Source organism: Tympanuchus pallidicinctus, unplaced genomic scaffold (assembly GCF_026119805.1).
Source record: "Tympanuchus pallidicinctus isolate F22 unplaced genomic scaffold, pur_lepc_1.0 scaffold1, whole genome shotgun sequence".
NCBI lineage: Eukaryota > Metazoa > Chordata > Aves > Galliformes > Phasianidae > Tympanuchus > Tympanuchus pallidicinctus.
In genome coordinates, this window is record NW_026294618.1 from 60,500,282 (window position 1) to 60,527,938 (window position 27,657).

General features: G+C 41.0%; 2 protein-coding genes across 4 annotated transcripts; both read left to right on the top strand.

The window, feature by feature from the left end:
- Positions 1-807: 807 nt before the first annotated feature.
- On the top strand, positions 808-14,352 carry MTRF1L (mitochondrial translation release factor 1 like). Of its 3 annotated transcripts, none has more exons than XM_052694498.1 (7): positions 808-1,423; positions 3,799-3,878; positions 5,097-5,277; positions 10,229-10,392; positions 11,215-11,332; positions 13,120-13,256; positions 13,503-14,352. In XM_052694498.1, the coding sequence occupies exons 1-7, from the start codon at positions 808-810 to the stop codon at positions 13,704-13,706; spliced, it is 1,500 nt and encodes a 499-aa protein (XP_052550458.1). In that variant the 3' UTR covers positions 13,707-14,352. The 3 variants fall into 3 exon arrangements, with proteins under 3 accessions (XP_052550458.1, XP_052550468.1, XP_052550477.1); XM_052694508.1 differs by having other exon boundaries at positions 1,308-1,423; positions 3,709-3,878; XM_052694517.1 differs by having other exon boundaries at positions 1,308-1,423; positions 3,709-3,878; positions 5,122-5,277.
- FBXO5 (F-box protein 5) lies at positions 13,727-24,022 on the top strand. Its single transcript, XM_052694529.1, has 5 exons — positions 13,727-13,966; positions 19,235-19,965; positions 20,633-20,723; positions 21,808-21,969; positions 22,896-24,022. The coding sequence occupies exons 1-5, from the start codon at positions 13,727-13,729 to the stop codon at positions 23,145-23,147; spliced, it is 1,476 nt and encodes a 491-aa protein (XP_052550489.1). The 3' UTR covers positions 23,148-24,022.
- Positions 24,023-27,657: the final 3,635 nt, after the last annotated feature.

The window sequence follows — 27,657 nt, forward strand, 5'->3', positions numbered from 1 at the left end:
CATTAAGGAGCAAGAAGTTTCCATACTCAAACTATTGCTGCAAAAGCCCTTTATGTGTATTCCACACATTGCTTTGAATCATGTTTAACTATCAACTCCAAAACACTGCTTTGTTTGTAGAAGCACCCCTTTGGAGCAGCTTGGAATACAGCTGCAGCTGCCCAGCCCTGTTCACCTCTGTCCTGAGCACACATTGCAGAGATGAAACCTCAGTCCTTCTTGTGCACCTCAGACCTCAGGGCTTTGGCAGCAGGTGTGTCTTTTGCAATACAAAAGAACAATGCAGCAGTGGCACCAACATGAGCTAGAAAAAGGATTACATGAATTGCACTTTTGGGAAACAACTACTCTCATGTTATGCCAAGAGTCAGGTTTTGCCCCTTCCTTTATCCATAACCTGTCACTCAGTGGAATTACATCTTTCCCATTTAAAACAGGGACACAATCTACCTGTTACAACTTGGGGCGCTGCATGGGTGGGTGGCAATCGTTTGCAGTCACTGGGACCCACAATAACCAGGCTGCACTATGCACCACTGCCCAGCTTACTTCCACATTTACTTCAAGTAAGTTAATTCTACGCTACTGTCATAACTTTTGTCTTAGAGCTTTATTCAAAGTGGTGCATTAACACTCATGACCATGACGATTTATTCATGTACAACGATGCGGTTATTGCTATCTCACCAGGGTAGTTCACTTGTGAAGTATGGTTATGTCCTTCTGTTAAGACACAAACAAGAATGGAAGAATGGCAAAGATGTGACTTTGACATCCGGAACATAAACTACTGCCTAATAAAGTTTTATGCCAGTTGCATATTTTTACAATAACCTACATTATTCTTCAGTACACTTTCCGAGCTCAGCTCAACGCCACCCAGCCCCCATTGCACGCACTGTCAGCGCCGGCCAATCAGAGAGCACAGCCCCCCTCCACGAGACGAAGAGAGCCGAAACCCTTCGTTTGTTTCCGCCACGGGAGCCCCAATGGCTGAAATCGGGGCCGAGCCTCTTCGGCAGCTTCCGGAAACCCGGAAGGGAAACAGCCGAGCGCCTTCGGTTACCTCCGGCGCGATGGGCTGCCGAAAGAAGAGCTGAGTGCATGGAGCAGTCCTCAGCCGGTATGGGACTATTCTCGCGAGCTCTCTGCGCGGCCCGAAGCTGCCGGGCAATCGCACTGCCTGCCTGCAACTACCAAGCTGTGTCCGGCAGGGGCAGCGCGGCGGCAATACGTCCGCAACAGCCGCGGCGTGGGCTGAGCGCCCGGCCTCGCTTAGACGAACTGTTTGCCATCCCTTCCTTAAGCCGCCTCCTGGAGGCGCGGGTGCAGGGCGAGGCCGGAACGGAGCTGGCGGCGCGGATCCAGCAGCTGCGTGACAAGGAACGGGAGCTGCGAGACACGCGGGAGCTGGCACTACAAGGTGAGGCGCGTCGAAAGGCCTGTGCCCGGTCCCGCCTCAGGCCGCCGCGACGGGGAGGGCAGAGCCGAGATCTGCATGGGCGGGGCGTGCTGGAGTCCATGAGGCCTTGTGGGCGGTGCGGGGTGTAATTTGCATAACCCGACGTGATTGGGTGGCCTCCCGGAGGGGGCGGGTGCAGGCGAATGAGTGGCACTGCCGACCTGTAAGGGTATCGGCTGCGCATGCGTGGGATGCGTGCCGTTCCGCCGGGGCGCGCTCGGGGCTGCACAGTAGTGCTAAAATCTCTCGTTGCTTTGGCTGGAGGAGATGTCAAACGTTGTTCGAAAGGAAAATGTTTTTCCTTTTTTCTCCCCAGTTCATTCTTTCGACGTGGAGTGAAAAAAAGAGAAATGCTTCAGTTGGAAAAGTTATTAGTTGGCCCAAAGCTGTTAGTTTCTGTTATGTGGAAATAGAGTGAAGGATTTTTGTCTCCCTTCTGAACCCTTCCCTTCAACCTGATGTTGATCTTAAGTAAAGTGACCATAAGGGTTTGGTCGGTCACTGTGAGCACTTTTGCAGCTCATCCTTAATAATATTTCTATGTATTACATAGGATCATAGAATATGCAAAATTGAAAGGGCCCCACGTGGATCATAAAATCATCATAGAATAGCCTGGGTTGAAAAGGACCACGATGATCATCTAGTTTCAACCCTCCTGCTATGTGCAGGGTTGCCAGCCACCAGACCAGGCTGCCCAGAGCCACATCTAGCCTGGCCTTGAATGCCTTCAGGGATGGGGCATCCCCAACCTCCTTGGGCAACATGTTCCAGTGCATCACCACCCTCTCTGTAAATATCTAACCTAATATCTAACCTAACCTCCCATCTTAGTTTAAAACAATTCCCCCTTTTCCTATCACTGCCCAAGGATCATCGATTCCAACTCTTGGCTCCACACAGGGCCACCCAAAAATCAGACCGTATGTCTCGTAAGTGATTTTAGAGCTTGTTTTACATTTCTATATTAAAATATGCAATTGTGCTATGAAATAGGTTTGTTCTTCACAATTACTTAGTGAATATCTGATTCTGTTGGCCTTAATGCTAGACCTTGATCAGACAGTAGTCAGTCTAAAATAAAGAAGTAGATGGATGCAGGTGATCAATTTAATGTGTTTAAGGTATCACAGTTCATCAGCCACTCAGCCGTGTGTGCTTCTTGCCAGCTGTAAATAAAGCATACTTTTTATTGAAACCAATTTACACATGCTTTTTTTCTTTTCCTTCCCTTTTTGCAGAAGTGATTTAGAAAAAAATAATCCCCAGATGTTGAATGTGATCTTTAAAGACAACAAAAGTTATTTTTAAATGTAGTTAATTGCTCACATGAATCACAGTACCGAAAAGGTGTGTATTTGCTGTGAGGGTACCTCCCAGACTCAGCTGTGCACAAAGAGATGGTGGCTGGCATCTTTTGTTTTGGTCTTGTGCCATTGACTATGCAGTTCTGTCCTTGTGTTCCACGCCCTTTCATTATGTATGTAATTTACTCCTTTTGGAGGGTTTATTTTGTTTTCTTTTGGGCAATGAGCTGAATTACTACAGGTCAGAGGTGGTTTAAGCTGTATTTTGTTTGTCTGAAATTTGATAGTGACCAGAGAGAGAGAGGAAGGGACATCTTAACATATTTAAATAGTAGCACAGGAAAACAAGTCTAACTGTAAATTATGAGTGTTGATCAGTCAAGTATCATCTTAAAATTACAAGTTCCTCTTATGTGAGAACTCTTGAGTATTTATGTCTTTCAGCAGTGTGTTAGAAATTCTGCAGCTGCCTTACAGTAACTTCTTACAGATGGAGTACTTCAAGTTACTGCTACTGATGTGCAATTTTTACACACAGAGTCCTTTTAATGAAATGTTAATCGTGGGACTCTACGCTTTGATCCTTGATGTCCCTATCACAGTGAAATACCGGAGGGTGTTCCCCAGGATCCTGAGGTGACTGAGGTTGGAAGGCCTGTCAGGGAATGGCTCAGCCCACTGCCCAGAGCAGTCATACATAGCCCAGGGCCGTGCAGTTTGGGTCTAGCTGTCTGCAGGGGTGAGACCCCTGAACATCCCTGGGCAGCCTTCTCCATATTTTGGCCACCATTACAGTAAATTATGTTTTCTTTCTTATGCCAAAGTGGGATTGCTTGTGTTTCAGGTGTAGAAACATCTGAACACTGTTTGTCATTGTTCTAGATCGTAACATTAATCACATGTTCTGACAGATTTGATGTGATTTTGTTTATTTTGGAGAGTAAGTTCTTCAGATGGTTATTTTTCAGAAGGTTTTCTGAGGGTGCCACTTGTTTGAGTTTGAGGATTAACCATACTCAAATATTCCAGATGAAAGTGAAGATCTGCGGAAACTTGCAGAAAGGGAAATCGTTTCCTGTGAAGAAGAGATCGCTGAACTGAAACACCAGGTTAGATTGCCTCTGAAAGCTTGTTGTTTCCTTGCCATTCCTAAGTTAACAAAGCCAAGTTGTCCTCTCATTAAATAAGATATGTATGATGAACTCTTCTCCTTTCCCCCCTCCTGACCTCTGCCATCTGTACTCCTCAACCAGTGTCTGTTACCTAAAGAAAATGAAAAATGCAGATTGCATTTAGATAGTCTGTGGCTGAATTTTTTTTTATTAGTTCATCCTGATAGGTGGGTGCTGTAGTTTGTCTCTTCTGGTTGTACCTTTGTGGGTGTTCAGCTTGTTATTGGTTAGGAACTTTCAACTTGCATGATGTGGTTTTGAAAAAAATGGTGTAATACTATGTAACTGCTTTAGACTGCTACCTTGTATAGGTTCTACATAGTATCTATGGGTATTTGTATCAAATAGTTACCTTTATGTAAACTGCTAACATGTTCGTAATGCGACTAGCAAACTAGAAGCTGGCTGGCTGTTAGTAGAAATAGACTGTAACTCACATTCTTTGTTCTTTTGGCAGCAATGGAACAGTCATATTATTATAAATATCTATAAAAAAATAGATATTTATTTATTAATAGATATTTATGATATATGCTAAAAGAAGAAAGGGAAAGCTGAAGTAGAAAGAGACATCACCTAGTACTAGTAAAGAAGGATGATTGAAAATTATTTATAAGTCATACAGAGTTTTAATCAATCCTTCGGAACTATTATATAGTTTTTGGTTCTAATATTCTGGTATATCTTTATCCAACAGATCAATAAAGCCATCTCACCTTTAAATAAATAAAAATAATATAGCTGAATTGGTGTTGAAATGTAATCCAGAGCATCTTCTTAGTTCTGAAGTTGATATTGGTTTAAAGAGGAATCTAATGAGAATGGAGAAGTTTTGTTTTCCTGCAAGAATCATTATATATCCTATGGTGTGCAACTGGTGCAGTGCTTCTAATTGATGAAAAGTTCTATGAAGTTTTGTGGGTCTTGAAATAAATCTTTTGTTTCTGCAAACAGACCCAGGGAGGCTTTTGGCAATGCAGCATCCTCCCCTCCCAGTTCCTGTGTATTAATTCAAGGATTGTCAAAGCAGATTCTGGAGAGTCTGTGAGTTAATGCAGGAGAATGCAGAGTAGATAAATTATTGCATGGCATTTTATACAATATCAGTTCTGGATTGAAGGGGGAGATCTTAGATGAGTGTTTTTGCATTCACAGATAGTATTGCTTTTGATTCCTTCAGAAGAAACAAACAGTGGTCTTGTCATGGAAGTGACTGCTGGAGTTGGAGGACAAGAAGCGATGCTGTTCACTTCAGAGATATTTGATATGTATCGACGATACGCTGCCTATAAAAAGTGGAAATTTGAAATACTAGAGTATTTTCCCAGTGAAATAGGTCAGTATCTTACCCAAAAAAAAAAAAAAAAAAAAAAAGGGTAATTGTTTGTAACGTTCTAATTTAAGCTGAAAAATTCATTCTTATGCCATATGAATTTCCTGACTACAGGAAACAAATTTCTGGGAAATTATATTTAGAAGCAGAGATTGAATGTCTGGGTACAATTTTCTTCAGCTTCTGTATTTGAGAGTGATATCCCACTTGAGAAGCGCTATTAAAATAATAACATACTAAAAAAAAAATTCTTTCAGTAGTTTCAAAAAAACAGAAATGAAACTAAGGGCTTGCAGATAAGAAATTCAGAAGGTCATGCTGTTATGTTTTAGTTTTATATAACCTGTGTTTGTAAAAAGAAATTGAGGATTATACAGGGAAAGGAGATGTTTGGATGTAGCTCATGTAACAGCTAATGGATACACAAAGTGAGGGAGTTGCTGAAACTTTGAGAGGAGAACTAAAACATATGATCGCCTAAAAAAGCCTTTGAGTAAAATTTAACTTATCAGTTTTTCACCTTATTGATGCTAGTGAAAAGAGGTGCCTTTATAAAAATAAATAGCATAAAATAAAGAGCAACTTGTAGCTGAATGCAAGAAGATTAGAAACTGTTGTATTTGGTGATGGAGCTGTTAAGTTGATTCTCTGCATCTCTGGGAGCAGTGTGTTTACAGAAAGAGAGCATGGTAGGTTTACATAACAAACAGAGGCAGGACATTAATTTACTGATTGTACCAGCTGATGTGTAAATTTGTTTCACAAAAATCAGGCTGCTGTCTCTACATGACTTTCTGCACTGACACTTCCGTCATTGCTGAAAGCCACATTACCAAGTTAATTCAGCAGACAAACTACATACAAAAATTAATCAGTTTTCAGGTGATCCAGTACAACAGAGGGAAAGAGAAATAATCATGGAGAGAGTGGAAGCAGAAAAATGTGACTTCATGTCCTTCCAGCAGTTGAAGGTTCAGTGAGCTCAGGTTAACTGCAGACTGAAATATGATGGTGTGCATGAGTGGTGGTAGGGACCACTTTTTGACAGATAGCTAGTCACAGTTCTCAGCAGGCTGGACCTGCTAAGTCTGTGTTGACAGATCTGCAGCCTTGCTGTTATGTATAGTGTGGTAAGTAAAGCTAGTGTATTTTGGTAACCTATATTTTGCTGTGGCAGTAATGTGTATTTTACAGTGGGAATGGATTGGTAGTTGGGTGCTCACACATTTTGCATCTAGTACTTGAAACTATTTGTATTTTCATCAGCATCCTTTTTTCTTTTTTATAGCTACAAACAGTTCATATTTATAATTATGTTTTTATTAACTCTTCTGATAGATAGGTATTGATAAAAAGTAATGAACAACATGAAAAATAATCATTTAAAATTTTTGTTTTAATTGAGGAAAGAAAAACAAGGAAAATAGCTTGCTTGAGAAACATTGAAGATGTAGTTGGAAGAGCTGGGAAATTACAGGATGTAATCCATCAGAACAGCTAATCTCTCTTTAGTCAGTACTTCACCAGAAACTGAACTAGATTCTGCAATGACAAACTTACTTGCTTTTAAAAGCAAATTGAATCAGCATGGTACAGGTTAGATAAGTATAAACGATATGAGGGAAAGGGAGGAGTTTTCTTTATTTCATACCTGAAGAAGAGGGACTTACGGAAGAAGTCAGCTTTAATAGGGACAGTCCCACTTTATAGCCAGCTGCCAACTTTACATCTCTTCTGTGTCTCTCCATTAGCAGTTTTGAGGCTGCAGTGCTAATTGGATCAATCTGCTGATTTGGCTTAAAAGCTGCCTATTGTTAGTGGATAGTTCAGGCAGATCTGACTCAACTAGCAGCCCTGAGATTACAAGAGAAAGGGAGCTGTGCTTGACTACCTTTTTGGTGAATTCTTAGATAATGAACACAAACCTGCAGAAGTATTCTTTTCAGTGCCTGAAATTGGAAATCAGAGTCATAAATTAATACATATCTAACCATTTTTTTCTTATTGAAGCTTCTTGTTTAATGGGGTTAGATACGTGTCAGAACTATTCTGACTTACTGAGGACTTGCCTATAGAATGAGATGAATATTTAGGGAAGGAGGATATAAACTTGCAGTAAAAAAAAAATTTGCCTTATTCTTTGTTTGCCTCTTAAATGCATTTCCTCACCATACTCATTTTTATGACCACACACACATCCAAAACTTGAGATGCTGGGAGTAAGTTGCAAGGTAGAACCACTGTAGATGGCACAGACACCATATTCCTATACAGTTCCTTAGGTCCAGGGTTTATTAAGAAGCAAGTTAAAGATATACACTGGTATGGCTGATGATTATATCCCATCCACACTGAATTCTTATGGACTGCATGAGCAAAAAAGAAGGTCCTGTACTAAAAGATCAAGCTTCCTCATTTCAAAGAGCTCCAGAATCTGAACACAAAGAGGTTAATAAGGTGAATGTTAAGCACGGCTGCAACTAAGAATTAGTCTAAATCCACTCTTAACTTACATTATGGACACACCACCAGAAATGACTCTGAGAAATAGCATATTTGAGGTTTAACATGCGCAGTAAAGCACAGTCCCATGTGGTATTGTTTACTCCTTGCTCTATAGCAGCAGGTGGAAGCATAGATATCAAACTTTGTTGTGGTCTGAATATAACGTGACATAAGGAAACTAACAGAGCTCAAGCTCCTTGTTTGTTGCACCTTGGCTTTACAGAATGGAGAGGACGCTTTTAGTTAGAGGCAAACAATAGGTAGTAGGAGCTAGCTGTGTTTGACAGGCCTAAGTAATGTTTGCAATATTAAAAAAATAAAAAAAAAAATTAAAAAAATGGATAGAAGGTTTGTTTGAATTTTCTTGGATTTGACTGTGTTTCTTGATAAACCTGAAGTTACTGTGTATTGGTAATAGTGTATCTGAAGCAATATTACCTAAATAAATACCTGTTTTAAACTACTTTCTTGGTCATCTTGTACTAAGCTCCACATTACCACAGTTGCACAATCATTGCTACAGACTTAAAGTCTCCTCAACATATCACAGATGTAACTGCAGATCAGATAGGCAGACTGTACTTGTTGTAGATGTGCTAATGACAGGACAAGTGAGGGAGAAAAGACAGAACATTAGCTATTGCAATGAACTGCTTATTACATAATTAATTTTGTCTAGAGTGCCATTCAAGTTATTTTTACATCGGATTTGGCTTGGCTTTTTCCTCATGTGCAGAAAATGCTTCTTATATCTTTCTGTTGTTGTGATTTTTTTTTTTAATTTTTATTTTTTTACTATTACTATTTTTTAGTACTTTTACATCTGAAGGAGCAACTATGTTTTGATTCTAGCACTGCAAACACAAATACACAGTTTGCTTAGGTTACATATATCTTCTTCTACAAGAGGGGTTATTTTGTTCATTTGAGTACTGTTTGCATAATAATTAAGATTTCATGGCTCCTGTTAGAGAGTACCTTACTGATTTAAACTGAAGTGTTTGATGCATTTTCTTATTAGTTAAAATACATGCTTTTGAGTCATATTTATCGTGATGTTTTTGTCTTACAGAATTGGTTGTAGATAATGACTATAAATCAAGAACTGCTTGTGTTGAGTGATGCATTTGATTGGAAAGTAATATAGATCTCTACAGGTGGGAGTAAAATTTTAGAATTCACAGGGACAAAAATGAGGTGAAAGTAAGGAAAAAAGGCAATTTCAGCTGATTTTGACAAACCTAACTGTAAAAAGTAATGTGTTTCAGTAAAGTTAGGAGGGAGCATTAAATTTCTGTAGAACAAAAACATTTGCAGTAGTAGTGAAAAACCTCGCCTGCATTCTGGCTGATGACTGACTTCTATAGTGTGCAGTGATATCACATTCTATGTTCTCTTCATCTTTCTTTTTTATAAAGCTGTTACCTTGTCCCCTAACCTAGAGAGCCTAAAATGGTATTTCTGAGAAGTATGTATGTGCCTCTCATTTTCCTGGGCTGTGCTTTTACGTTCAAAGACTTCATACAGCAATATTCTTTCAAGGTTTTCTCTTTTTCAGTATCTCCCTTGGCACACCACCTGTTCTGCTGAGAATGAGATCTGGGAACTGATTTGAATTAAAAAAACAAAGCAGTTAAAATAATAATAATAATAATAATGACATTCACAGTGCCATCAATTCTCTAATCTTTCAAACAGTTCTGCTAGCACAGCTGAAAGGATTGCACTCCGGCAAACAAGGAGGAGGAAGAATGCCATTGACTAGTATTGCAACAAACTTTCTGTCTTGATTGTATTGGGTCTTAGTTCGAAAGTTCCAATTCTGAACATTCTATGCTAACTTTCAGTGTGTTGCTGTCAAACATTTTGCTTAATATGTGGGTAAGGGGGCAGGAGCTCTGCTAATTCTGATGGAGTAAAAACTTGAAATGGAAGAACAAACATGAGACGTAAAAGAGAATGGGGAAGAATAATTAAAAAAAAAAAAACAAAAAACAGATGTCCCACACTAAGTCCATAGACTTACTGTAATGGTTTTTTTCTGTATCCACTACATGTTGAGGTTCTCAAATACTACTCAAAAGAATTTGATATAGTTACTGAAAGTGGCTCTCAAAACTTGATCTTTACATAAACTTACAATTGGTGTCAGTTTTCTGCTATAGTTGAGGTATTGTATGTGTGCATGGCTCATAAACAACCTTTTATGTATGTATAAAAAATTCAATTGGATTCTGTTAGAAGAACTTGACTATCCTTTACTTGATATATATTGTGTGAGAATGTTTGTTTTGGAGTTCTCTTGCATTTTTGATGTAATCCTACTCAAGCATCAAAATGATAAATATGTAGTTTTAAGAAATAAACAACAATGATGCCTCAGTATGCTTGAAATGTAATAACATGTAGCCAATATTGTTTACACTTCTACAACTGTTTTTTATTTAAGGTGGCCTAAGACATGCAGTTGCCAGTATAGCAGGCCTTGATGCTTACAAGTACATGAAATTTGAAGGAGGAGTGCATCGTGTTCAGCGTGTGCCAAAAACAGAAAAACAAGGGCGCATTCACACCAGCACAATGACTGTTGCAATATTACCCCAACCCACTGAGGTAACATTTATTTTTAGTATAACAGGTATTACCATAAGCAATGCTTTTACTTGCCATATTGCTTGTACCAAAGTCTTTTCTGTATGTCTAGTTATTCTCTTTTAATTATGATTTTGCTTTTTGATCTAAAAGTTTTAAGTTGTATTTGATTGCTTATTTTTGCCTAAGGGAATAAAATATATAATTTCTATATTTCATCATAATTGTTATCTCAAACTCACTGGCAGTTTACTTCACTGTCACTTGAAAATATACTGTAACTGTGCCTTGCATGTTCAGTGGATGCAGTGGCAAAAGACTAGTTTAGAGAAGACGTAGATATTTGTTTTAGAATCCTCTTACTTATTTTTATAGTATCCTCATTTTCCCCTTCCAAATTGCATAAGTGACAATTCATCCTTAGCAGATTTGCTTGGTTTTAAATAATTGGCTAATAATTAAAACTTTGGATGTTCATCTTAGCAAACTGCCAAAATATTTTATTCCTTCTTCTTGTCCCTAAGCTGTTTCATTACTTCCTCCCAGAGATCACCACCCCATTCCAGAGCCAACAAAGTCACTATGTTCTCTTTTATGTGAAACCCATCCAGTCAAGTTCAAATACTGTTTAACTTGTCTGAGGGAGAGTGCAGAACTTTCAGAAGAGGGAGGAGATTAGTGCTCATGGATGGTTATCTTTGATTTCCCCGCTTTTTATAAGTGGATCTGAGCTACCACTCAAACTTTAGGAAAAACATATTTGTTTGATCTTACCTGAATATATTTTATAAAATAAACCAATTGTGCATATTTGACTTCTTTTCTTTTTGTCTCCCATGACAGATGGAGCTGAAAATTAATCCAAAAGATTTGCGAATAGAAACAAAGAGAGCTAGTGGAGCTGGAGGGCAGCATGTCAATACCACAGACAGTGCCGTACGGATAGTTCATATTCCAACAGGTGCTTCAGTTTTCCTTTCTATAAGAACTACACTGTAAAAATGCGGTCATAATTTCCTTCGTACCGTGTTATTTGAAAGAACAGTTTCAAACCTGGGTAACTGAAGAGCAAAGTTTTTGTGTTATTTTTGTGTGTGCAGAAAATCTCTATACTGTTGTAAAGGCAGTGTCTTGTGCTTACCCTTATTTGTAATAGTTAAGGCCTCAGTAGGTAAGCTGTCAGTTTTTCCACTAAGTGTGACACTCATGAAGTATTAAAATCAATTTATAAAAAAAGTTTTATATTAAGCTTTCAACTAATGGAAAAGAAATTGAAAAACAGAAGTTAAAATCTTAGGATGTACTTTTTCTTGACTGTTCTCTGAAAGAGAGGTTGCTCTTTTTCCTTATTGAGTAAGTAAGTTTTAAGTGTCATCCGTTGCAGAGTGTGCTTAGGTTGCCAGCTTCCATTTGTCTTCTGGCTCCTTTCCTATGGATTGCAGACATAATTACAACACCCATCCCCAGGGCTCAGGTTAGGAAATGTAAGAGGGATAAGATACACCCTCAAATGCTACCTGATGTCAGCTATCGTATCTTTTATTGCTGTTTCTAAGCTTTTAACCTCCTTTTGAGCAATCCACATCTGCCTTTGACTTTCATTGCTTTTTAACTTTTCCTCTTCTCCTCCACAAACATTAGTCAGGCTTTACAGCATCAGGATAATCCTGAGTACACTTTATCTTTGCATATCCAGGTTTTTGCCACCCATTTCTTTGCATTTATTGAATACATAAATCCACTCTACACTTGTTGCATCACCTCAGTAAAGTGGAGGATAAATAGTGAAGATAATAGCATTCTACGTAAGACACAATGACAAAAAAGTACTCAGATTAGAAAAATTTTGTATTGTTTTGTTTTTTTCCAAATGTGCAGACAAAAAGCAGCAAATGGTCTTAGCTTTTGCTGAAAGCAGTTATTAGGGTTTTTTTTAATAAAAATATTAAAATGTATTGCAATTGTTTTTTGTGTTTATGTGCTAGGAGTAGTGCATAGGGGTATTCGTGGGGTTTTCTTTTTTTTTTTTTTTTTTTTTTTTGCATTTCACCTAATCTGAAATTTTGTTATTTATCTTCATAATCTCTCTTGCTTTTCAAGTATTCTTTCAAATTTTCAATTTCTGTCATCCCAACTCCATTTACAAGTCTTCACTGTGACCCCAAAAGTTGTTCTTAAAGTTTGCTTTAAGACAACAAAACTTGTATTTCATACATTAATGCTAAGTAATTATGTATCAGTCTACTGTAATCTTACCAGAGTTACTTATAGCATTTCCAAATAGAAACTTAGGTTGTACCATCTTCTTCCTGCGTTTATTTTTCCTGCTCTTTTCTTAGGTTGTTAATTTACTGTCTTAACTTGAATTGTATATTTGTTAGAAGAGACCATACTTTTTTTTTGTATGTTCTGTATAGCCACTATCTAGTGTACATTCCTGCTGTTTTACTGCTAAATTTCCTAGAACTGTGGTAAAAAAATTACAGATATCTTTAGAAGTTTATCACTTATTTCATTGTTCAATATACCAAAATAAATTTATTTTCTTCTGCCATAAAGCTCAAAACACAACTCAGCCTGCAGTTAGCAGTTCTGTCCCCAAAGTATCATCAGACATGAAGGAGCCTGGACTTTCACCTTCCTTGTCCAAATATACATTTTTTTTCCTCATAATAAAAATCTCTAGAAATTGCAAACTCTTTTTTATATGTTCCAGTTTAGTGTTAATTCTCATTATGTTTTTGGCAGGGGTCACATCTGAATGTCAGCAAGAAAGATCTCAAATTAGAAACAAAGAGAAGGCTATGCAAATGCTTTGTGCTAAACTGTACAACATCAAACTAGAAGAAGAAACCAGAAAGAGAAACAGTGTTCGAAAGATTCAAGTAAGTTTCATTTTGTGAAGATTTAATTCTATATGAGCATACGTTCTTGGGAGTTAACTCCTGTGTTCTTTCACAAGTTTAAGAGCAATTAATGCGACTACCGATCTAGTCCAAGCACTACATAACAGATACTATGTATTTGTAAGAAAGAGAAAAATTTCATTTTAAATGCTTAATCAGTATTTCACTCTTCCTACAAGAAGGCTTTTAATCAGTGTTGTAAACTTGATTCTTCTTGTTTGATAGATTGGAACTAAAGGAAGATCGGAGAAGATCAGAACATACAACTTTCCACAGGACCGGATTACTGACCACAGGATAAGCAGATCAGTGCATCATACGGAGTGCTTCATGTTAGGGGAAGAAATGCTAGATGAAATGATACAAACTCTGAAGGAATACGCTGATTATGAATCTTTAATGGAAATTATTTCAGGACATGAAAAATGAATCTTGCACTTTGTCAAGCCATGTCTACAGGTAGAGATACTCGCCTGCAAAAGAACTCCTTGGAGCACTATTCAGACAACAGAACTGCTTTTCAGATAATGAAAGCTGGTTTCCTCGTGGCTGATAAACAGTATTCTTACTTGTTGAGTAAAACACCTTGTTGCTGCTGCAGTGTGCTTAAAGTAAATTTGACTGGGCCAGATGTAACTGCAGTTTTTAACTTCTCCACTGAGAAGATACTGATACACCACTCTCAAAAGGTATGCATTAAAAATGAGTTTTTTCTAGTTCCAAGTCTTGTTCAAACAATAATTTCAGTGTCACCACAGTGTCAAATAGCTTAGTCAAGATAACAAAAAAAGAAATCCTATTTTGTTTAGTAATACAAAGAAAGTGATAAATGAACACACTACTAATCTGCAGATTTGTTAATACCTTTTACGTGGTATGGGAGAGGGAGTTCTTGTAAATCAAGCAGAAGGAATTGTATAGGAAGATTCCTTGTTCCAGCAAGAGTTCTAGAAGAAAAGTCACTAGTTTTGTGAATTCTTTTTAAAAAGAATGTTTCTGTTCTTGTGTCAGAACAAAAAAAAAAAACAACAAAATAGGGTGGCTGTCTTGAAGGCTGATACAATTTCAGTCTCTATTTCTATACAGTTTATTGTTTTTAATTGGATCTGCACTTTTTTTTCCCTCTCAAGTTTACATAATATGAATGACTGCTCACTGTTTTAAACTGTTCAGTTTAACAGCATCTTAAAACATTTGTTCAAAGCATAAGAACTGCCTTTTTCATGTACTAACATAGGTACAAATTCCTATCTGAGGTTAAATAAGACTGCATTTTACAATCTTAAGTATTTGTGATAATACAGAACTCCATGCTACGTTAGCCCATCATTCATTGTAGATATGTGTGTATACACACACAGAATGTATTCAAAGTACCAGTAAATAAGAAGTGAGAACCTAAGCAAAATATGACCTTGAATACAGTTGTTTACTTTGAGACTTATTAGCATAAGAAATTAGAGTAAGAAAGAAGTAAAAGCAGGAGTTTGCTACAGTTAGCTTATAGAAACATGGCTAAGTATGCTATATAAAATTTAACAAGGAATGAAAAAGCAAAACTGATCATTATCAGTTTATCATATCAAAGAATAGCTTAAGTTGGAGGGGACCTTAAAGATTGTCTAGCTCCAACCCCCTGCCATGGCAGTGTTGCCAGCCACTAGACCAGGCTGCCCAAGGTCCCATCCCACCTGGCCTTGAACCCCTCCAAAGATGGAGCATCCAGAACCTCTCTGGGCAACCCATTCCAGCTTGTCACCATCCTCTGAGTAAAAAAACTTCCTAACATCTAACCTAAATGAACCTTCATTTAGTTTAAAGCCATTCCTTCTTGTCCTATCACTATCAGACCATATAAAATGTCAGTCCATGTCCTGCTTGTAAGCTTTCTTCAAGTACTGGAAAGCCACAGTAAGATCTTCCCAAGCCTACTCCAAGCTAAACAAGCTCAACTCCCTTGACCTTTCTTCAGAAGAGAGGTGCTCCAGCCCTTTGTTTGTCTTCATGGCCTCCTCTGGACCTGCTCTGACAGCTCCACATCCCTACTGTGCTCCGCAGTACTCCAGATGGAGCCTCACAAAGGCACAGTAGAGGGAGACAATCACTGCTTTTTGCCTGCTGGCCATCCCTCTTTTGATGCAGCTGCCTTCCAAGCTCCAAGAGCACACTGCTGTCTCATGTGCAGCTTTTTGTCCATCAGAATCCCCAAATCCTCCACTGAGCTGCTTTTGAGTTTGTCTCCCAGTCTGTTCTCATATCTGGGATTGCCTCAACCCAAGCAAAACAACTTGCACTTGGCTTTGTTGAATCTCATCAGATTCTTGAGTGCCTGCTTTTTTTGCTTGTCCAAGTCCCTCTGGATGGTGCCCCTCCCTTCTATTGTTTGAACTGTGCCACTCAGCGTGCTATCATCAGTGAACTTGCTGAGAGTACACTCAATCCCACTGTGTTGTTCATTTCAAGATTGCAGTTTGAATGGATGCATTTCAAAAACAAGTATCGACTCTATCAGCTTTGTTTTCTAGCAAACGTAGCCTGGTAAGAAAGACCAAGTTCCAAATATTTAAATTAAAGGGGTTGTATATATTACCTTAAGATGTTGACGTGCCTGTGTATGTTAGGTGAGGTACACATTTCCTGTTGAGAAGTGTGAAACCTTACCTATGTCTAGATTTACCAGCAGATCTGCTGGTACACTCTTTGTATTTAAAATATTTAGAGATTGATGGGATCAGCATCTAAGACTGAAGTCTTTATTTCTACCACATCAGTGCTGCAAACAGAGCCATTACTGCACTCTTCCTGATTTAAAGCCAGGTTCTGTTCTACCAGATGATGAAAGGAGTGTGAGATTCCTTCTCTCTTAGCATTGTATTTTTCTAGGTGCATAAGGGACATGAGCCTGGCTTAGCTCTGGGACTAATGCATGAACCCCATGAATGTTAGTTAAGGTCTTTGCCGCCATAAGGTTTCCTTTCATATCCCGTGTGGGGCCTTGTTGGTCCAGCCCTGCCAGGCCCACAATCTCCCTGCTTTTTTCTGTCTCCTAAGCAGATTCTGGGTGCTTCATTGCTTGGCCAGGGGCTAGCGTGAGAAAAGTCAGGAATCCAGGGACCCTGTGATTCTGGCAGGCGGCTGACTGGCATCTAAAAATGAACACACCTGAGTGCTGTACAGGGTGTGCTTATAACATAGTGTAGGGATCTCGCTGGTCTGCCAGTACAGACTTTATGCCATAAAGGTTTGAAGTCTCTTTTATGTGCTGTATTAGTTTTAATGCAAGATTTGTATGTAGGTTGCTCCGAAAGTTATGCCTCCTGTTTATTTCCAGGGCAACTACGACAGATGCAAAGTACACAGTGACAATATTTGATAGAGCAAATTCTGAACTACAAACAGTTTTTCAACATAGTCACCGCCATTAACTGTGCACATTTGGCAGCAGCGAACAGAAGCCTGCATGCTGCATTTGTAAAAGTCATCAGCAGAGGTTGACCTGCTGTTGCCGCTGCTGAAACACACCCCTCAACCCTCACTATGCTCACATCCACTGGTTAATGGCTATCAATGTTCAGCAAGCATCATTGAATGTCAATGGGTGCTATTTTTTTCTGGGTGCCATGGAGGCATTACTTGAGGAGTAGCCCCTGTAGTCTCACTGCACGTGTGGCCTTCCTGAGCTGTGAGATGCACTGTAAGGGTGGTGGGGTACCTTCTTACTTCCAGTCTGTTCTCAGGATGCCAACAACTACTAGTGCCCATTATACTTAAAAAGAAATCCTCCTCCCTGTGTCAGCGGTGGGGAAGAGAGGTGATGAGGTATGCAGTCCATGCAACACGTTCTTCCCTGGAACTCTTGTTCACTGATGATGAATTCATACCGTATGCATGCAGAGAGATGCTGTGACTGTCCCATACACATCCACTTGAAAATGAATGGAGATGGAGGAAGGCGGCAGTAGCACTCAGACGCGTCACAGCATTGCTGTAGCGACTCATTCTTTTAAACAAGCAGTAGGAGACCCTCCACGCGGGCAGGGCGGGGGAGGAGCGCAGCAGCGCCCGGAAGCAGGGTCTGCTCGCACAGGCAGGGCGATACGCGGCTCCCGCGCTGCCGGGACCGAGGGGCGAGCGCGGCCGGGCGGGAGATGCTCGCGGCCACACCTCCGCGGAGCGCGCGCGCGCGCCACCGCCCGACCACTCTTCTCTCTCCCCGCCTGCCGAGGAGGGAAAATGGGAAGGCGGCCAGCTTCGCTCGCCGCGCCTCGGATTGGCCCCCGCCTCCTGCCCTCCTCCCCATTGGCCGCTTGGCCGGAACCGGCGGCGTCCGATTGGCTGGCGCTCTTTTGGTACCAAATTCAAAGTTTTTAAAAGTACCCGGCAAGGGCGGCCGCGCACTTTCAGCTTGCGGGACGCGGCGGCTGCAGCGCTGCAGGTGAGCGCCGGCTGCGCCGCGCCGTGCGGGGATGCTTGGGGAGAGGTGGCGCCGGACTCGGAGCTGCACAGGGAGTTCTGCGGTGCGAACTCCTGGGCAGCGAGGACGGATGGGGCGGTGGGGTGGGGAGCACCGGCTGAAATGCGCGGGGATGAGTCAGGGGCACTGGAAATGGGGATTCTTGAGCCTTGCCTGCTCTCTCCCTACCGCCGGCGCTGGGATGGGATAGCGATGAATGGAAACCACGGGACGCTCCGGTCCTTCTGCCGCGCTGCATGCGGGACGCTGCCTGTCCCAAGCCCGCCTCTCTGGGACCGGGCTGTGCCGTGCGGCGGGGCGCCCATCCCAGCGGCGGGCAGCGCTGCTTCTGTCTCCCTTCCGCCCGCGGGGCCGCGCCGTCGATGGGAGGCATCCGCCGCCGCCCCGTTACCACTATTTGGGGGGGAAAGCAACCGGTTAGGGGAAAGCGCGGTTCCCTGCCCCCGTGTCCTTGATCCCAGCCGAACGGGAGCCGCTTGCTGACAGCGCGGGCTGTGGGCCCGGTTCTGGGGTTCCGGTACTCGTTGTGGGGGAAGGGGTGAGGGAGCCGCGTATCCTGCCTCTGGCTTTAGTTGTGCAAAGGCAGAGATGGATTCGTTCCATATTTCCTCGGCACATAGGTATGAAGGAGTGGGCTTTTCTCCGAAGTGCATTGAAGGAGCTCCATTTTTTTTATAGTTTTTGTCAATCTGTTGAAATTACCTGAATTCCCTAAATTAAACATCAGCTCAGATGGAGGAGCTTGTCTTTCATAACAATTCCGAAGCATAAGGGAAATGCTTTCTCCGCAGGTTTGGGCAGCAGTGCTGGCTCCCCATGCCCATCCCCCCGCAGTCTCGGCACGGAAGAGCCCCGCACTTGGCGGGCGGGAGGGAACGGGCAGCGCGGGCCCCATTTCCTCCAGCACTCACCAGTCCCCGCGCCTCTGCCTCTCACCCGCCAAAACCACGCCTGTAACCTTACTTCACCTTGAGCACTACTGCTGCCCCCACGCCTCCACGTGGTCTGGCTCATTTCTGCTGTGCCCTTCGCCCCCTTCCCTTTCCAAAATTGCGTGATGCCTGCCTGCATCAGTAGCATTCCCTCTGGCCTTGGGGTGCCAGTCTTTTGGGCAGACCTGGGATGGCTCTGCTCCTTACTGGGCCACTGTGCTTTCTCCTATGGCCTTCGGAGCCGCTGCTACCAAAGAGCAAGCGTCTCCATCATATCATTGCGCAATGGCAGGAATGGGAAGCACTGGTGCGTAAAACCAGTGGAATGATGGCAGTGTAAATCATTCTCTGTCACTGTTCCCTCATTCCACCTATATGCAGCATCAAGCTCTAGCTTTGAGTGGTTGATCAAGCTTTTGGTTCCACTCATTGTATGCTCTAGAGGGTTAGTTGGATGGAAGCTAAATTCACTCTTTCCAGAGACGGCAACAGAAAGACTTTGTGATGCAGTTTAGGATGTGCACTAATATGTTCCCTTTTATTACCTGCAGAATACAAACAGAGCAATGAAATCGAACTTTAATCACTCTTTCAAAATGAAATGTGATTTCGATCGAACGGCTCTTCATGGTGGGTTCACACCTGTAAAATCTGCAGAGAAAACAAAACCAGAGGAACCCTGTCCTTTGAAATCTGGGGAAAAGCTTTACAGAAGCTGTGATGAAGAGCATCAGAAAATACTGAGTGAACTGTACCATGCAGCCTCCAGAAATCTAGATCCTGAAGATGAAGGAAAGCCTGTACATAACAAAGAAAACAAACACGTAACCCAAAGATTTGATGAAGGGGTCTATGAAATGGAGGCACTGGAAAATAGTAAACTTAATGAGGACAGTGGTTATTCCTCTATGTTAAGTAGCCAATACAGTGATGCAACAGAACAAGAGGACAGCCTGCCCTTGTCTGGAAATCTCTGTAGCACACCACAGCACTGCCTGGAGAAGAATGAGTTCCAAGTACAGTTGTCCAAGAAGACTTTGTTACCTGTAAGCCATTATGAAGAAATGATTTGCTCAACTTTGAAAAAAAGTGGTAAAAGAAATCTCAAATCTTGGACTGATTTTGACAGAATTGTTTTCAGGGAACATTTTGAACTTCGTAATTTAATTGGAAAGAAAATGGGATTAGATAGAATAGACGTTCTTGCTGAACTCTTCCAAAAGAACCTGAAGCATATATTAGCAAGCATCTTAAGACATCTTGGTGAGATGGACTTAATAAAGTAAGTATATCAATTTTGGTATTTCACTGGGAAAGTAAACCACCTATTCTCACATAACACATGTATTGTCTGGCAAAGTTACAGAGATCAGTGTGAGAGTTATTAAAAGTACTTGGAAGACAATGCAGTCATTAGCCACAGCAAGCATGGGTTCGTTCGCAAAGGGAGCCTGGGGGACTTAAAGGCAGCTCAAGTGCTTAAAGGAGGGAGACCAATGTTTTATACAGCCTGATAGTGACAGGACAAAGGGAAATGGCTTTAAGCTAAAAGAGGGGAGGTTGAGCCTAGTGCTTGGAAGACATTTTGTATTCAGAGGGCAGTGAGGCCCTGGCACAGGCTGCATGGAGAGATGGTGGGTGTCCCGTCCATGGAGCCCTTCAAGGTCAGATTGGATGGGTCTCCAGGCAGCATGATCCAGTGGATGGCAGTCCTGCCCATGGCAGAGAGATTGAAACTAGATTATCTTTAAGATCCCTTCCATTTCATTAATTCAAGAATTGTTGTATTTGTAGACAGTATGTCTTCCTAGAAAGACAAGACAATTATTGTTGACGTTTCCCATTTGTGTATGGAAAAAATAAATGTATGGATAGTTATCCCTGCTATTAAATAATGAGTATTCCAGCTTTCTTAGAAGGTAATTGATATGTTTGTATTGTCATTACAGTTTTGCCAAAGTCAGCGCAACATGGAAGAAGATTTTGCAAGAAGATAAATGGGGTTTCCAAATGTATAGTAAAGCTTTGGATAACCTTTCTGTAAGTTTCTGCACTTATAGGATATTTAAAACATAAAACAGTGGTGTGTCTTTGTTATTCCAGGATCTTCCCAGACTTAAGCAATCAAAGAGATTCTTAGATTGGAAAGAGTTTCACTGGTGTGCTGGAGTTTGTGCTGTTAGGATGCCCTGTTATCTCGCATATTGATGGTCACTTCACTTGTAGTGTATAAACTGTTTTTACAGCCCAAGGGGCATTTACTGAGAAAGTTGGCCCAAGAGATGTGGATGTTCTTCCACAAGTCCTGTTTAGAGAAGAAAGGAGTGTCGGTTCCAGCACTACTCACCAGGAGCCTCCATAGAGGCTTGCTGCTTTAGCATCCCCATTGATTCAGGAAAGAGGGACTCAGAGATGATCATTTTCAAGCAACAGTCTGAAGTGGTCAACCACAAATAACAAAAACAAACAAATAAACCTTTTTCCACTACTTTGAGCTACTATCATTGTATATTTTTTGGATGAAACAACAGATACAAGACCTAGTTATGGAACTATACAGAGCTATATCTATCACTCTACCAAGGCAGAACTCTTCCAGAACACCAGAAGCATTTTGTGTTTTTCCCTGACAGGTGAAAAGATAGTAAAACAAGGCTTGGTGTCTGCCACAGAATGAGGTAGTCAACTGTGCTGAGCTTTTGGTAGTACTTATTGACGCCAACCTGTTGTAGAGGAACAGTTGGACACCTCTGATAGAAACATTAATTCCACAAAGCTTCATTTTCCCCTACCATTGTACCTTTTTCTTTTTTTAAAACAAAACAAAACAAAAAACAACAACAACAAAAAATAACAACAAAAAATGCAAACAAAATCGGAAGAAGGGAGGAGTTTACTTTTCAGAAAGAAAATGTAAAAGCATTCCCGTTCTCTGCAAATATGTGGAAATATTGCTTTGTGCTTTAAAACCTAAATTGAATTTTCTGCTTAAATATTTATGATGTATTAATAAGAAAGTAAACTGTAAAGTTTTTGATTTCTATTAAACGAAAAGTTGATTTATAGCCTATAAACAGTTACCAGATACATCTCTTAAGTGTTTCTTTTGTTTTCTCTTTGTTAGAGTGGCACTAAGACGTCAGAACATGCTGCAACAAGGGAGTATGTTCTCTACCGAGCGGCTTTAGCTTCAGTTCAGAAAGCAACCCCACCAAACAGCCTGAGTAAAAAAGGCAACAGATCCAAAGCGTCTAAAAATTACAGCAGGCTCATGGAGTTCTCTGAGGTAACTGGGGGTTTTTGTTCAACTTGTAAAGCATCTCCAACTTGAAGTGCTTGTAACTGCCCTGTTCCTGGATGTATTCAAGGCCAGGCTGGATGAGGCTCTGGGAAGCCCGATCTGGTGGTTGGTGGCCCTGTCTGTGGCAAGGGGGTTGAAACTAGATGATCATGGTCCTTTTCAACCCAGGCTGTGCTATGGCTGTTAGCTGCCCAATTTTGCTTTTTGAACCTATTTAAAGACAGTAAGAGAAACAAAATGGAGAACATTAATACACTGGGATGTTTTACATCAATTTTTTCCTCCCTGTAATTAGTATCATCAAAATGGCTCAATGGTTTGGTTTTTGGTTTTTGGTTGTTTTTTTTTTTTTGCTTCAGTATTGGCCTCCATTGGTCATAACAAGTGTAGTCATTTCCTTCTATTTCCCATGGGTTTATAATGAATCACGTTTTCAAATTATGCAATCCAAGACAATCTGTCAATTTTACTTCAATTCCAGTGGGCAATTTCTTGTTTCAAACACTAAGCAACCAGTTCATTTTTTGAAAAGTGAAATGAATACTTTCAGTAGGATTCGGAATTTTTTTTTCTTTTTGAAGTTAGCTAAAAGTCACTGTTCTCAGATGAGGTTTGGAGGTTTCAGAATTTGGATTTGGGCTGCTTTTCTTAAAGCTTTGCATTTAGTCTTACTGTCCTTCAAGCTGAAATAATGAAAATCTGCATACTTCTCATCCTGTCCAAAGTACCTTAAGACTGTCCAGTCTCCCACGAAAATCTGGTGCAACCAGAATTAAACTTAGTGTGTGTGTAATTTCTTTCTCTAGAGTGAGAGCAATCATGATTTATTTTGTGGCACATTAATGATGTCGGGGAACGTTTGCAGTGTGTGTTTACCCTCCGTTTATGACTTTATGTATTTCTTCCATTAGGCAGCCAAGACCTTGAAAAACACTGAAAGCTTCAAAGTCTGCAATCGCTGTGGCTCACCTGCAAAGTACGACTCCTATCTGCAAAGAGCAATGTGCAATCGTGAAAGTTGTGGCTTTGACTTCTGTACGAAATGCATGTGCAGCTACCACAGCTCCAGTGACTGTATGACTGGCAAACCAGTGAAATCAAGCTTTAAGCTGGGAACCCTCCCTGGGACTAAGAAAAGCAAGCAGAATCTGCGTCGATTGTGATCCATCCTGACATATATATTGCCAGATGTGCCACAAAGGATTTTTAGGACATTAATCCTTCCATGAAGAAAACCAAACCAAAACATGCTTTCTGCTATTGTGCTATTTGTTTAAAAAAAAAAAAAAGGTTAATTTTATGATTCCCTTGTGCTATTTGGTCATTTCTGCATTCCTAGGAGTTTTCAGAAATAACTATTTTGAAATGTCTTAATTTCAAATTTAAAAGAAAACTCTGGATGTGGGTTCTAATAACATTTTAAATATTGTCCCTGATGACTTCTGTCCTCAGTGTTTGAAGACTTCCAAACGTTTTCACCAAAGTACTGAATTTAAAAAAAATGGTTTTGGCAAGTTATCTTCCTAGCACAGTATGAGCCATTCTTGAATTGTTAACAGGAGGAAGCCTAAACTGTGTTTTATTTAAATACTTACTCTTGTTCTTCCAGATTTTTAACAACACTTCTAGTGAAAATGTCAGATGAGGTGAGTGAAGTCTCTTTTAAAATAAAATTGTGTAGGACTCGAAATTTTATTAATTTTTCAAGGTTTTCCCTGAGTTTTAAACTGTGAATGTTAATACCATATTCTTTGATGGCTTGCATTACTTGAATCTTAAATTTTCTTTTCCTCCCTTCATTCAGGATCTACAGATGTTTTGTTAGAAATGTGGTGAAACACTTTATTATCTTTTTTATTTTTGAAAAAAAAAAAAAAAAAAAGGAAAGTACTGTGTCTTGGCAATACTGCTAAAAAAATACTGCCAATTTATTTCAAAATAATAAGATGCATTTTAGTATTTGTATATATTTGTAAATAAGTTAAATATTTTTTTGTCTTGTAAATGTGAAAATAAATGACAGTTTTCCACAAGTTGATTAGTAACTCTGGACTTCTTGTTTTCAGTCTTAAACCGTAATTTTTCATGCTCATTTTTCATCACTGCTAGTAATATTTCCTAAAAATTCTGATTTTACAGCAGTCAAATCTCCTGGTTTTGTGTAAAACCTACTGAATCCCTTTCTCTCTTCCTGACTCCTTACTGAAGGGCCCTTGTAACTGCTACTATTTTTCTGATCTAATACACTGTAGCAGATTTTCAATTGACGGAATCTGTTGTGCTGTTGCAGGGTGGTGACAACTGGAGTAGGTTGCCCAAGGAGGTTATGGATGCCCCATCTCTGGAGGCATTCAGGGACAGGCTGGATGTGGCTTTGGGCAGCCTGGTCTGGTGGTTGGTGACCCTGCACATAGCAGGGGGGTTAAAACTGGGTATTTTTGAGGTCCTTTTCAACCCAGGCCATTCTGATTCATTCTGTGATTCTGTAATCTACCTTGCTATTAGTAAACTCATTCTAACCATTCCACAGCAAAGGAATGCAGGCTTTCAAGAAAACACTGATTGACTGGTTGATGGAAATGACTGCTGTTTTCTCTTGCTTGTTTTTTAGTTAGCAAGCAAACAACTCACTGGGATAGCAGCATAGTGTCCTACATGAGCTTCTGGTTTAACCGCAATCAAATATTGCAGTTGAGCCCTCCTGCACTTGAGTTTTCACTTCTGGCAGCTGGGGTAGAAATAGGCAGAATTCTTTAATTTCTGTGTTCATGTGGTAAACTTAATCTCCTAACCTAAATCTGAGACTTATCCTAGGAGTTTGAGTGACTTGTGTCAATAACTTTATGTAAAACTTCTCAAGTTAGTTTAGAATAGAAGCTAGAAGGCCTCCACCCCACTATACAAATGCATCCTATTTAGTGTCAGCCCATGACATCAGAGGCAGATGGTGGTATGGCAGTAGAGGTTGAACCTTTCCTGACAACATTTCGTGACTTTGGCGAGCAACAGGTGGCAGCAGAGGGGCAGTCTGACAATACTGTGTTTGACTTGGAAGTGTGGGTGATGCAAAGTTGTGTCACTGAATTCCTTCATGTGGAAAAAAATGTACTCATTGACATTCGTCAATGCTTGATGAATGTTTGTGGAGACCAAACAGTGGATATGAACTCAGTGATGTGGTGTGTTTCAGCAGTGGGGACAGTGACAATAGGTCACTTCTGCAGGTGCAGATTGTTAGGAACGTGGCAAGCAGACTCTAGATCATTGCTGGCAAAAATGCATAACTAACAGTGGTCACTGTGTTGAAAACCTGTTTTCTAGCTGAGACTGTGAATCAGAGAGAAGCACAGCTCATGATAAATTTTCCATAGAGCCGTGGCATCTCCTGCAGCACAATGTGTTCTGCAGGCTGATTCTGGGAGAGGCCAGGTTGAGAGGGAAGGGATGCAGAAGGGAAAGTCATAATTTCCCCTTTGAGGACAGATTGGAAAGGTGCTGCTTGTCCCAGGCTGAGCAGGACAAGCTCTCTGTGTGTTTGGCACATCTCTCAGCTGTGATAAGAAGGCTTCAACACCACACTGCCTCTTATAATCAGAATGTTCAATAAAAACTCACTCTGAATGGTATGAGGGGTGAGGCTACATAGTGAAAGGTGAGCCAAATTTCTCCAGAATTAAACACAGTGCCAAAAGAGCACCAACAGTTACTGGGCAGGAGAAGGGAGGGTGCTGACACTGGGGGTGTGCGGTGGGTGTACCCAGAGATGTGGGACACAGACTGGAAAAGCCTGAAAGTAAAAGAAAAGTATTTTCAAGGGTTAAAAAACAAACAAAATAAAAAAGAACAAGGAGAGAGGTGGGCAGACAGCGATGCTATATAGAAAGCAGAGGTGGCACAGTTGGGTAATGGAAATAGGGCAAACTGGGGAGCTGGGAAAGGAGGAGAACTAAATTGCTCGAAATGAGTCTCTCCTGTGTTATGTCCTGAACTGCCATTTCCATCTGTGTGGAGCACTGAATATAAGCAAATGGATTTACACTGAATAGAGATAGGAGTAAAGGCCTGGCAAGGAAGAGTAAAGCACAGAGCAATTCTCTTTTCCTTGGAGCCTCAGTGAGTTTTATATTTGGGTCTAATAGGCCCCAAACCTAGTTGGAGTTGAATTATATCATCCCTGCTGTATGCAATAATCTCTTTTCTGGTGGCGGAGAGCTGGGAAATCAAGCAGCTTCTCCAGAATTCAATTTTGGTTCTCAAAATGGAGCCAGCTTGAGAAATAGTCATTGATCCACTTCTCAACTTGGAGCAAATTTCCATACAAATAATCAGATGCTCCCAGCTGCCAGAGATTGTAATGCTGCATGTTTCCCTGTGTGGGGTGGGAGGACTGGGAGAACGAGCTGAGTGGGCATTCTTGCTGCTTTGGGTTCCACCTCTTTGGCATGCAAATCCTGAACTGGGAGTCTCATGGGGGATGGGATGGGAGAGGATGCCTTGCCTACTCTCTTGGCAAAAACAAATGAGCTAATGAAAGCAAGTTGTTTGACCTCATCCTCAGCTGATGGAAACTGGAGCTGCCCTATTAGCCTTAAAAAAATCTTGATCCATTTAGGCTCCTGAGAAAGCATCCATGAATAACCCAGGGAATGTGGCTTGATCAGGCGCCCTGGAAACTTGGGGAGCTCTGACAGCAGGGCAGCTGATTCCATTTATACACATGTGCAAAGGGGTCTGTGCCCCCCCAGCACCTGGCTGCCCTGGGGGGTAAAGCTCCAGTCTTTCTGCTTCAATGGCTGTGGAGTGGCAGAAAGTGCCAATGGGTGCAAGGGAGAGAGATGGACCAGGCACATAAAGGGATGTACCAGAGGGGGGACTTTGCTCAAGGGATAAATAAAATTAAACAGGAGGAATGTGGCAATGCTGTATGAAGTGTAAGGGTAATAATGAACCTGATAGAAAAAATTACTTAAAACATTTTGGATCCATCCAGAAACCCAAATAGGATATTATTTAATTATTAGTACATTTAATTGTATTTCAGGCCACCTTTGCTTTTCCTCTCTGTTGTGGAGTAAAATGCAAGCATGTGCCCCCCAGAACTTGGGGAGGACTTTGCTGTTTGCTGCTCTATGGTAGAAAGAGACATTTGTGGTCTTTCCTCTCCAAGGACAGCGCTGGTTGCCTGAGCAAGTGATGGTCACCTGTATTCACAGGTATATAATGTATTTTTAGCACCTGCAATAAATTACTGCTTCTTTTCTTACAGCTTCTGGAAACATTCCTAGTCCTTGGTGTATTTATCAGGATTGTTACAATTCTGCTGCCACAAAGAGGGAAGTATCTTGTTCTCCTGTTATTTATTAGCATATGCTGTAGTGTGAGGGGCCGTGGTGGGGAAGTGAGCCCTGCTGTGAGGGGCACTGTGTAAACACAGCCAAAATGACAGCAGCAGTCCTCATCACAGAGCGTTAGCAATTCTAACAGCCATGTCAGGCAGAGAATTTGTGAGGCGGATGTAACACAAGCAAAGGAAGAACGTGGCAGTTTGCAAACTGTGAGTTGCATGGTTTTTTTTATATGTGTGTTCATTCTTGAAGCACCTCGAAAGAAATGCAAATGAAATGTATGATGGACATGTGTACGTGCAAGCAAGGCCTGTTGGAGCTTCACATT